General features: G+C 34.3%; 2 protein-coding genes across 2 annotated transcripts in view; both read right to left on the reverse strand.

Moving 5' to 3' along the window:
* The window catches only part of LOC136822352 (tRNA-dihydrouridine(16/17) synthase [NAD(P)(+)]-like), a 29154-nt gene extending 18108 nt beyond the window's left edge, over positions 1-11046 (reverse strand). Inside the window, exons 1-3 of the mRNA XM_067078591.1 lie at positions 10740-11046; positions 8794-8902; positions 8492-8542 (exon numbers count right to left, since the gene is read on the reverse strand). Of these exons, the coding sequence (XP_066934692.1) occupies positions 8492-8542; positions 8794-8902; positions 10740-10973 (394 nt within the window). The 5' untranslated portion in view covers positions 10974-11046. The remainder of the gene's footprint in view (positions 1-8491; positions 8543-8793; positions 8903-10739) is intronic.
* Positions 11047-11618: 572 nt separating this feature from the next.
* Positions 11619-12621, reverse strand: part of LOC136822327 (tRNA-dihydrouridine(16/17) synthase [NAD(P)(+)]-like) — a 40233-nt gene continuing 39230 nt past the window's right edge. The window contains exon 12 of the mRNA XM_067078568.1: positions 11619-12299. Within this exon, the coding sequence (XP_066934669.1) occupies positions 12094-12299 (206 nt within the window). The 3' untranslated portion in view covers positions 11619-12093. The remainder of the gene's footprint in view (positions 12300-12621) is intronic.

The following is a 12621-nucleotide window of genomic DNA, read 5'->3' on the forward strand; positions in this document are numbered from 1 at the left end:
ATCTCTGGATATTTCTTTGTCTGCGATCTCTTAGTAACAATGAAGCTTATTTTTTTCCCAAAAATTTTTTCATCTTATTTTGAATCTTCGACACGAACGAAGATTCTGATTGGTGACTAAAAATGACAACCCTTCCCAACTAGGAAATCAAGGTAGGTACAAAAGGATTCCGATTGGTGACTAAAATGACAATCCTTCCCAACTAGGAAATCAAGGTAGGTACAAAAAGATCATACTTTAGGTTACTTTCTTTCTATCGATTTAAGTTTTCTTTTTCGACATGCTTTTGAATGAATTGTTATTGTTTTTTTCGAAATAATGTGCCATGGGGAAATACGAGCATGTCGTTCAAAGAATGTGTAACCGGTAATTTCTCTCTTAGTTTGTGTCTAAAGCAAATTTCCATGGAAGCTTTCTTTTACGACATGAATGAGTGGATATCGAGTTCTTTATATTTAGAGGCATGCCGTGAAAGTGAAGAAACTTTAGTTGACTTGGATTGAGTTGGACATGCTTTCGGACAAATTGATATCGTTTTTTATGTCATGGAAAAACGTCGCAGTGAGATTGTTCGGTTTATCGGCATTTTCATTGTACTGTGTTGTACTGTGTTCATGAAATTGACATCATTTAATTGACTGATTGACGTCAAATAAAAGAAAAGTTGCATACTAGAAAGTTAAATAAGTGCAGAACGTTGTGTCGATCATAGACATGAAAACAGATGAAAGAAAAATTGAGATCATTTGTCTTGTCTTGTTTTGTGAGTGTGAACTGAAAAGTACGGTGATTTCAAATCAGCCAGTTCGTTTTCATTTATACTCAGAAGACGAGTCGGTCGGAATACCTGAATGATATTCTGCGATGACATTATTAGTGTATTTTGTGGGAATCATCATAAAGGAAGAAATTTTTCGATTTTTCTGTCAAACCTGGTTTAATCTGCTGGTGAGATTATTTGGTTCTCTAGAGTATTTGAACGTTTCATCCATAGCGAGCGTGCTGGACTGTTTTAATTAGCTTTTTTAGTATATCTGATACTTTGCCGTGCGGGCATGATAAAAAAGACAATGCTTTAGAATTGATTTGAACTTCAAATTCAGCTCATTGGGCAACTAGGCTCTCAGTTACCTGAAATATATGCTAAAAATATAAAATTTCTTTTATAGCTTCTCTTGTGAGTGTGATTAAAACGTGTGATATTTTCAAACTATAGGCATGATCTTGATTGCACTCACAAGTTACAAAGCGGATTAGGAAAAATTTCAGATATCAAAATGGAAAGCCTAGCAGAAGAAAGTTGAAATTTCTTTTGTAGCTTCTCTTGTGAGTGTGTTCAAAACGTGCAATACTTTAGAATTATTGGCATGATTTTAATAGCACTCACAAGTTATAAGTAGATTAGGAAAAATTTCAGATATCAAAATGGAAAGCCTAGCAGAAGAAAGTTGAAATTTCTTTTGTAGCTTCTCTTGTGAGTGTGTTCAAAACGTGCGATACTTTAGAATTATTGGCATGATTTTAATAGCACTCACAAGTTATAAGTAGATTAGGAAAAATTTCAGATATCAAAATGGAAAGCCTAGCAGAAGAAAGTTGAAATTTCTTTTGTAGCTTCTCTTGTGAGTGTGTTCAAAACGTGCGATACTTTAGAATTATTGGCATGATCTTAATAGCACTCACAAGTTATAAGCGGATTAGGAAAAATTTCAGATATCAAAATGGAAAGCCTAGCAGAAGAAAGTTGAAATTTCTTTTGTAGCTTCTCTTGTGAGTGTGTTCAAAACGTGCGATACTTTAGAATTATTGACATGATATTAATAGTACTCACAAGTTATAAGCAGATTATAAAAAATTCTGTTGGGAAAATCGAGAGTTCTGAAGAAGAAACTTGTTCATAAGATTTGATATTCAACATTCATTTCAAAATGCATAGTCGATAATTGTAATCTTTGTTTACTGACGAGTAATTTGTGTTGTTTTAGTTACAGGAGTTTTTGTTCGCCTTCACCGTTCTTTTTTGTACGATTTTATTGCTTTGTTTTGTGAACAATTTGGAAGTAGTTCATGTTTTCAAATAACACGATAATTTCTTGCAGAGTGCTCATAAGGGAAGCAGAAAGCAAGTTCTTTCTATCTTTCTCATTGGCTTATCTTCTTTGCTTATGCCTTTTGTCTTGTGAGCACTTTGATAAGAAAGCATCTTTTATGGTTGCAACGATTTTATTGCTTTTGTCTTGTGAGCACTTTGGAAAGTAGTTCATGTTTTCAAATCACACGATCCTTTGCTTGCAGAGTGCTCATAAGGGAAGCAGAAAGCATCTTCTATGGTTGTAACTATTTTATTGCTTTTGTCTTGTGAGCACTTTGGAAAGTAGTTCATGTTTCAAATCACACGATCCTTTCTTGTAGGTGCTCATAAGGAAAGCAGAAAGCATCTTCTACAGTTGTAACAATGGTTTTATTGCTTTTGTCTTGTGAGCACTTTGGAAAGTAGTTCATGTTTTCAAATCACACGGTCCTTGTTGCAGAGTGCTCATAAGGGAAGCAGAAAGCACGATTTTATTGCTTTTTTTAGTGAGCACTTTGGAAAATAGTCCATGTTTTCAATCACACGGTCCTTGTTGCAGAGTGCTCATAAGGGAAGCAGAAAGCACGATTTTATTGCTTTTTTTAGTGAGCACTTTGGAAAATAGTTCATGTTTTCAATCACACGATCCTTTCTTGTAGAGTGCTCATAAGGGAAGCAGAAAGCATCTTCTATGGTTGTAACGATTTTATTGCTTTTGTCTTGTGAGCACTTTGGAAAGTAGTTCATGTTTTCAAATCACACGGTCCTTGTTGCAGAGTGCTCATAAGGGAAGCAGAAAGCACGATTTTCCGACGTTTGGCTTGATCTCTTTGCTTATCGAAAATCTACGAGAGAGTACAATGGGTACAATAAAGAGCAATTACGATGAGAACTGATGTGAAAATATTTAGGCTATCTCGGAGACTAGATAAATTGGCCGAAATATTTAAGTTGGTAGAGTTTCTCTAATAAAATTGACATCATTGGAAAAGTGACGTCAAATAAAATTTTTACAACTGGAAGTTGTTCATTTAAGCATACAAGCAAACACAAAAGAAACATTGAAATAGTACATCGGTCTTGTCTTGTGAGTATGATCAAAATGTACACTGATTTCAAATCAGTTGGATGTTTAAATGTGCATACTGAGAAGGCGAGTCGACGCAGCTAATTGGATTTTTTCATCCCTACGACAAGTAGGCTCTCCTAAATACCTGAATATCTTAGTGGATTGTACTGTTTCGGTTAGCGTAATATTACGAAAAGGTTCGAGGATTCTACAAGTAGCTTGTCAAACTATGGGCATGATTTTTATAGCACTCAGAAGTTATGAAGCGGACCGATAGAATGTTGAAAACGTTATTGTAGTTGTAGATGCTTGTTCATAAGCAAGATTTGGCAATTAACCTTCATTTCAAAATGAGTGGTTGAAGTTGTCGAGTCCTGCATGTAACAAACGACCGAGTTGCATGGGAAGAAAATTCTTCGCCATAATTGTCTCGGAATTTCAAAAAATATTCGAATTTCGAATCTAGAACAGTATGTTAGAAAAGGATGACCAGGAGCTTCCGGAAAAACACAGGAACAAGTTTGTGGTAAGTTTCATCTCATCATATCTCACTTGTGAGCTCATTGGTAGAAAGCTAATTTCTACAAAAAATTTATTTTGTAGCTTTTCTTGTGAGTGTGTTCAAAAAGTGCGATACTTTAGAAGTATTGACATGATTTGATTGCACTCAGAAGTTAGAAAGCGGATTCGGAGAAGTTAGCATTTTTATCCAAAAAAAACTGCCACAACCAATTTTTATAATAAGCAAGGTTTCTTAAATTCAATATCATTTAAAAGTGACTGTTTCTTAGCAGCCTTGTTTTGCATATCGTTACACGTGTTGTCTGGTAGGTAAAAATCATCATCATACTTTTTGGTTCACTTTATTTTACACAATTCGAAGTAGTGTTTTTATTTTCACCCAGGTTTTTGCGCTCTAAAAATTCAATTTTATTGACGTCATTTTTAACTTTCGAAGTTCCAGCAGGATTAAAAACAAAAATCGAATTGGCATGAAAACACTTGAAATGCTTCTTTTTCAGAAAATCATTAAGGTGAGGTTCTCGCTAACTTGTTCTTATAGAGATTGTTCTGTGAGCGCGATTCAAAAGGCTCTCATTTTTGGAACAATGGTCTTTTTCAATCACAATCATAGAATAAGTAGGGTTCAGGAAATGTTACATAGTGAGAAAAAAAAACAGTGACCACTAGTTTGAAAGTCGTAGTTGAAGGTTGTACAACATCAATTCAAAATGAGACTATTATATGAAAATGAGTGTCAGTTTTACAAAAATTCTTCCGTAGCTTGTCCTGTGACCATGTCTTCTGAAAGATAAGAAGATGCGATATTTTTAAACTACTGGCATGATTTTAATAGCACTCAGGGGTTTTAAAGCTGATTGCGAAAAAAAATTCAGTTGGCAAAATTGAGAACATTATCGTATAAGGTTGTTCATAAGCAAGATTTGATATATTTTTTATATTGAGAGCAATCTAAAGAAGGGGATATCTTTTCAATCATAGACGTATTTTTCTCCTTACTAAAAGGACAACGGGTGGTTCTCGGTATAGTTTCTTAAATTGTTTTACGAGTACAGTCGTCACCGAACATGATGCTGTATCTAAGGAAATGCTTCCGGCAGTTTGTTTTCTTGAAAACATGAATTTTTTGGCTGGAAAGTTTTCTTCAGGTACAACTGTTGTCTCGTTGAAAACAGGAAACTTTGCGAGTTTTCAATTCTCAAAGTAAAGAAACTAGGATAGGCACTCGAGGAAAGAGTTAAGATTCGAACATCATACTTTGGTTTTGTTTTGTGAGCATTACTTATAGAAAAAGATAATACTCCATGCATGTGTTTGTCTGTAAGCAGGATCAGAGATCTTTAACTTCCAGATGAAGGCTTTTTTTACATAATGCAGTGCTATAATTGCCTGTTTTGCAAGTGCAACTCAAAAAGAGCGGTATTTTCAGGATACGCGACTATTTTGGTTGCACTCATAGAACAAGAAGTATTTTTTTGCTGTATTTTCAAAAAATATTTCAATTCTAACATGTTAAATACATAGCCTTACTGTAGAGGTTAAATCTATAGAAGGAAGTTTGTTTCTTATATGTTCTCAAAATGAAATCTTCGAAAGAGCTTGGTACCAAACCAACATTTGTCGTTGCTTGTCTTGTAAGTGAAATTGAAGAAAGCAATATTTTTAGAAAAATAAAAATTATTTTCAATCATTCTTATAGAGAGTGGGCTCTATTAAAATCTCAGAACATTTTAGTTGTTTGTCTGAATGCTTACAACTTATACCTGGTTAGACAAAGAAAATCAACAGTATAGTAAAACACGAATTATCGGTAGGTAAGGTTGTTGCTTGTTTGTAAGAATGGGGTAGAAGATTTGGATTTCACTTTTTGAGGTGAGTGACTAAATCTCTACATCATGCTTATTACCAAGTAGTGTTTTAAACTATATTATGGCATCATGTAGCTTTTAGTTTTGTCAGTACCTGCTCGTATAGCTTGTTTGTAAGCATGTTAGGAGATCTGACTGTCACTTTTAGATGGCAGCTAAATGTCCAGAGCATGCTTATTACCAAGTAGTGTTCAAACTATATTATGGCATCATGAAGCTTTTAGTGTCATCAATATCATTTTATGTCTGCTTGTTTGCAACCATAGGCAGTGGGTTCATTGCCTGCCATTTTAAGACGACAGCTAAATGTCAAAATCATGCTTATATTACTACCAAGTGGTGTTTAAACTATACTATGGTACCATTTAGCTTCTAGTTTTGTCAGTATCATTTTATGTTTGCTTGTGAGTGTGTTGTGATTTATTTGGCAAGTGCTTTCACCCGGGTTAACCAATGCCATGTTAGGGGAATTGGGTACCATGTCATGATACAAGAGTATGCGTATGGTGTGACTAAATCAAGTTTGAATATTTTGCTATATTTTAGTATCTTAAGGTCTTCTGGAGATGCTAGCTAGATCCTCTTCTTAATGAACGTGATAAACATTTCGATGGTTATCGATCACAAAAATGATACATTCTTTGAAAACTTGTTCTGTGAGTGCATATCTTAAAGGATGGTATTTTCGAAAAAGCATTCTAGACGACCACAAAGGATGGCATTTGCAGAATAATTCCTGCATTTTAGTTGCACTCATAGAACAAGCGGGTGCATTTCAGCTGATAATGATTTTTGCTACTTTTAAATGCACCTTAGAATTTAAAGTTAGACAATCTCAAAATGGGAAAATTGTTGATGGTCTGTGCTTTCAAGATCGTAATTCAGAGTAAAAACTGTTCCTTTTTATAAAGACTTGTCAGCAAATTCAAATCTCAAAGTAAAAAACTTTAAGGCTTGCAGTGTACCAAAAGTGTTGTTTATTAGAGTGGTTGTCTTTCATTGGCGATACCAGTTAATTTTAAGCAAGATTTTCAAGGTAAATTTCTTCATAAATTTGTTGGCATTTCTTCCTCAAAATAATACCACGTTGACTATGTGAAGGACCTTATTCATAAAACCTAATGACTATATATATATACGATTGACCCGCATTTGAAAGTTAGAATATCATCTATGTGAATAACCTGTGAGTATCATCATCTTTACCCGTAATCCTGTTTGAAGGGATATGTTACAGGTAACTTTGAACAGGATTGTGCAGCAATGGCTTTTTTTTAGTTAAGAGATTTGTTGTTTGCTTCTGCTCAAATATACCAAGCAGAATACACACTATTTTTACAAGAACCAGGGGGGGGGGGTCGGTACTAAAATCTCAGACATCATGACATTTAGTGACGTGGTGGTACTGCAAAAAAACTCAAAAATAATTTTAGTACCATGTGTACTAAAATACCAAAAAGGGTGGTCCCTTAAAGAAATATTTGAAAAATCTTAGTATTTTGTTCTAAAATCAGCCAAAATGGAGCATTTTTTTTAACAATTTTGGAAAAAATTTCATTTTTTTTTTCAGGAATTTTCGAAAAAATCTTCAGAAATCTTTCAGAATTTTTCCAATTTTTTAAATATTTTTTAAAAATATTTTTATGTACAGTTTAGCACAGTTTAGTAATAAAATTATATTATTTTGCAGATTGATGCGCTAAATTCGACTAGGTTTGTAACAATGACCCCATTTTGGTAAATTTAAACCCGTAAAAGGGCAAAAAATGGGTGGTATCTATGTTAAATTGCTCAAAATAATTTTAGTACATGTGTACTAAAATAACATTTTCGAAAAATAGGTGGGGGTATGTTAAAAATTAGCGAAAATCCTTTTCGTACTCATGTATGTCTTACATTTTAGTACTGACCCCCCCCCCTGCAAGAACAATCTTAAAAGAGAACATGATGTCGATTTAAGAAGATATTCTTGAGTCAATAAGTAAATGAGGTAAATAAATTAAGAACATTTTAAGAGCATAATAGGCCTGAAAATAACAGCATAAGAACAGCCGATTCTCAGCCAAAGTAGATAAATAAATTCAATTTTAACGTCGGAAGACTTTTATTAAATTGGAAAACAATTTTTTGAAGCTATTTTTAGGATTTCAATATGGTGAAGTTTAAAATGGAGCGGTAGGGTTTTGTAATGGTTGGGTTTAGATTGAGCATGATTTTCAGAGCTGAATAATCATGTCCATTGCAAACACTAAAAACTCAAAGAACACCCTCCCAAAAATTGATTGCCCTTTTCCAAGAATCGTATTGGACATTGTGTTCTCTCCTCTTCATCTCCAGAACACGCAATCATGGACAAAAGGTTTGTAGACTTCTGCAATATTTGCAAAATACTTCAATATCGATCAAAAACAAGTTCCCAAGAGTAGAGAATCATTTTGCTCTATTTCTCATCATTTTTCTCTGAAATTTCATTTGTCTACAACCTTTCTCCAGAACACGGCAATATTCATCTTAACGCGATTTCAAAGAATAAAACTATTTTCTCGGTAAGAAAGTTTTAACTTTGGAATCATGTCCATATAAACATAACAACCACCACGAACTCTAAAACTGATAACTAGAATTAAAGAACTATTCAAATGATAATATAGTGTCTTTCTGAACGTGATTTCCAGAGAAAACCTTTTCTTTTATAAAGAGGAATGTTTTTCTGAGTCATGTTTATTCATTCAGTCAAGGACCTCAAGAAACGATAGGTGGAATGGACGTTTCGGTCAATAAGTATTTATTTGGAATCAAATAGTGGTTGGCTGTATTGTTGTTGTTTTGAGGAACAGGAGCCGCCCATGACAATGTGTTCGACATGTGCATGAGGGAAAATACCGTTCATTATCTCTTTGGAAAAGGCCGAGTGAGCAAACAGATAGAGTAAAAAGTGAAAAGTAAATAGAATTCACTTACTGATATTCTCCACTCGCTCCCACTCTTCCATTAGAAATGCACCGTAATGTCCTTAAAATGGAAAACAAAGAATGAGATGATAAAACGTCAAAAGACAGCTTCTTTTATGCAATGCCTGTTTAATATTCGTGATGTGAGGCACTAGAGAGTCTTCCTATAATAATTCTAGTGCTACCCTTTTCAGGACGAGCCCTTCTGCCATGCGAAAATTGTAAGAAAACCAGTGATTTATATCATGAAAAGTTTACTCAACAAAGACAACCCTAGAAAAAATGATCGCCTTGAAAATTCCACATTTGTACCTCTCGCAGCGATGACTTGAGGGCAACCGAGATTCAAATCAACTCCATCACAATGTGGTTCTGCTAATTCACAAGCATCTGCAAATTTCTCAGGGTCGTTTGCACAAAACTGAAAAAAAGAAAAAGGTCGTATTATAGTCATAAACTCAATTGACTTTTCAGAAAAGATGGGGCTTTCACATAAACTAGAGAGCTGCTTACATTTGAAGTCAATACTTTTTGACTACAGACTTCCATACGCCTATCGATACTAATGATTTGACATGGAAAGTTTTTAATTGACTTGACATTTTCAGGCTAACTCTGATACAAGCCAAGCTAATTTTAACCTAAACTTTATTTCACACGAGAGAAATTTCTCTGAGTCTCTGAGATGGATGATCACCTGCCTGGCACATGATAATCAGCTTGGGGCTAGATATTTGAGCAGGTAAGGGGTTAGATTTTCTCCAAAAGTGTGGGTAGAAAATGGGGTTTTTGTCAATTATCCAAAACAAGTTTTAAGAGTAGTATTTGCCCTAATAATGATTACTAACTGATTAGTACTAATTAAAAACAAGAGCTTATTACGATGTACAAATTTCGAGCACTTTGAAAATTAAAACAAATATGATCATATTTCATGTAAACTAAATAAGATGAACAAGGGTATGTTTCTTCAGTCTTGAGTTGAAGCGATAGTGGACAAAGACAAAAGATTGGTTACAGCCGTTTCTTACGAATTTTCAAAATTACCATGATCTAGTTGTCGATTCTAAAATTTGCGTAATGATGATTTGATGAAACAACATGGCAATATAATATTCAAAACGCAATCTGGAGATGAGTATTCCAGGAGTGATTGAGTTTGAAAGTAAGACGAAAAACTAAGTCTTAGTCCTATTTATCTACGACGACGAACAGAAAAAACGAAAAACTATGAATAGAGAATTATACAAGGATGTGATAGTGCTGATGTCAGCAATTCTCTCAATCGCAATCACAACCATCAATAGTTCATGCATTTATATCATCGTGACAACAAAAAAAATACGAGAAAAACCACCCATGATATTCATCGTAAATCTCCTCGTAACTTATTTACTACAAGGCGTTTTCGTGCTACTGACCTACGCCGTTTTCCGGTCCGGCAACTTTAGCGAGACTGTGTGTGCATATGTGTGTGATGCATGGCGCCTGTCTTACATGGTCACATTTTACGGGATGTGTGTCAACGTGTTACTGATCGCAATCGATCGATTTCTCGCAACCAAATATGCCTTATCTCGTAAAATCAGGCTGACTTCGACAAAGTGTAAGACAATATGCTGTTTGGCGTGGTTGTACATAATCATATTATGTTTGAAACCGTTTGTGCCGATGAATAGGTCAAAATCGTTGGAGAATTCAAAATGTCATTATAATCAACCAAGGGGGGTTTGGACTATTTTCATGTTGCTTGTCAACTCCACTCTCCCTCTAGTTCTGAATTTTGGCATTTATATATACATTACTTGCAAAATGAAACACAACAGTAGAGTGTTATTTGGAAGGCAGAAAAAACACAGTCAAGCTACAATAGATGGACTTGCTTTGAATAGAAAGTTGACAACTCTGACGGTCAAAATAACACTCCTTTATGGTATAACCTGGATACCTTCTATTGTTTACTATAAGCTTGTTACCATAGCACCCAAAATATTTAGTGACGATTTTTACGGTTCCGACACAGAAGAAATAATAACTTTTTTTAACATGTTTGTGACATTTTTGGATGCTGTTTTCGCACCTGTTTTGTTTTGTTACAGTAGTGAAGATTTCAGAAAGGCTTTTTGGAAGAGGTTCTGGGTGAAAAGAAGCGCGGTAGAAAGTTATGAGCTGAAATGAAACTTAATTAAGAATTGAGGATTACACAAGGGCGCGAAGCACCTGAAATGTAACCCAGATTACAAAAAAACATAGCATACCTGAAAAAGCAGAGGTCGATCATCAGGGCAATGTTCAATAACCAGTTTCCTGTACTTTGGATCTCTGGAAAAGATACCAGCATGCCACATCGGCGTGTAACAAAGATGCACACCCAATTCTCTTGACATTTTTCTGAACGGTAATTCTGATTGGTCAACCATTGGTGCTAAAACATGTTTAGGTGAACCGAGAACCTCTTTGTAAAATTTGTATCCTTCGTTTTCTTCAGCCATTTTAATGTTAAGTGTGATTTATAATTGTATCTTTTTGTTGTTTTTATGATTGATATTTTTTTAGTTTAGTTTTTTAACTAGGAATAAAAATAAATCAATAGAGCAACTATGCAAATTGATTAGTTGATTTTCAAACTCAGCATCGCATTAAAAAGTGAGAAATCTCGGAGAAACATTTATGCTAAGCTACAAATTAAAAAACCATGGTAAACTATAATAGAATTATTGTATGTAACCTAATTACATTAGGTAAAATTTAATAGTATATTATCATATAGAATATAAATATCAGTGTGCGATGGATGGGCAGTGTCCTACCAGCTCAAATTTTATAAAACTTTTAAAAAATTCATTTACCTAAAAATAATTATCATAAAAATTCAAGAAAAATAGTTGTCACACTTTTAGGCGTATTGTTTATTGATGCTGCCGATATTTTTTTTATCTTGCTATATATGTAATTAATTTTCAGCGTTTTCATCTTCCTTTTCAACTCTTTGGTAGGAAAATTTGTCGGAAAAAAACCCGAAGATTTTCATCATTTAAACCGTAACCGCCGTTATTTAGACATAGCGCGTGAATAATTAAAAACAAAAACTAATTATTTTCAAAGTATGCCTATTCAATCAGGGGAAAACCAATCTACTAAGATCTTAAATTTCACTTAAAAGCTTTGCTCCTTGAAAAGAGCAAAACTTAGAGGAGTGTCCTAGCTAAAATAAAACAGTAAACTTTCAATTTTCTTAAACTCGAAGATAAAAATTCTGGCTCCTTATAAACGTGTTTGTAAATTTAATTCTTCCAAAACACCCCCCGTTTAGGCACTTTAGAGTAAGAGAAATTCTTTGATTAAATTCAATCCAATTCAACATAGTGTTGATTATGAGTTTTTCGTACCGCAATAAAAATTCGGGAATAAATCTGCACAGCGCAGACGCTCCGTTACGATTCAGCTTGACGGACATTATACTAGTGATTCGCACGGTACACCCATAGCCTCGATGAAAAGTTCGCAGTGATTGAAAACAAACCCAATCAAACTTCCAAAGGAACTATGCATTCCAAAATAGAAGGTACTTCACTTTGGTAGATGTAAAAATTAACCTTTCCGATGCTTTCATCAAGTGGCAATGATCGAATTCGGATCTTTGGCATCATTATCACTGTTTTTTTCTCCGCCGTTCCGGTTTTCGTCTACATTGACACCAGCTTTTATATATTTATCTTGGCACGGTGCATTTTCAGCTTTTTCTTTCTGCTTTTCTGCTTCTTCTTCATCTTCTTTTTCACGTCTCAGTTTGTTGAATAAGAATTTGAATTTGTGACCTTCAAAAATAACGAAAACGATAAATAAAAGATGATATATAATAGGTCTTGTAGAAAGCAAGATGAAATTTAAGGCCAATCCCCTCTAATGGCTTTTTTCTTTATTAATAATATCTAAAATAAAGGCGAGTGGAGTAGAGCCCAAATAAACAACAAAGACGCTAGTTATAAGTTTTCAAGTTGTTTTTTAAGGCTCAGCGAACGGCAACATGTTTAAATGAAATCACTGGTCTAGAAGTTTCATTCGCCAACCGATGGTCATAACAGCATTACATTGCTAAAGATCTGCCAGTTTAGAATCTCAACTCCACTGGAGCTATAC

The sequence above is a fragment of the Clytia hemisphaerica genome, unplaced genomic scaffold, assembly GCF_902728285.1.
Source record: "Clytia hemisphaerica strain Z4C2 unplaced genomic scaffold, Clytia hemisphaerica genome assembly, whole genome shotgun sequence".
Taxonomy (NCBI): domain Eukaryota; kingdom Metazoa; phylum Cnidaria; class Hydrozoa; order Leptothecata; family Clytiidae; genus Clytia; species Clytia hemisphaerica.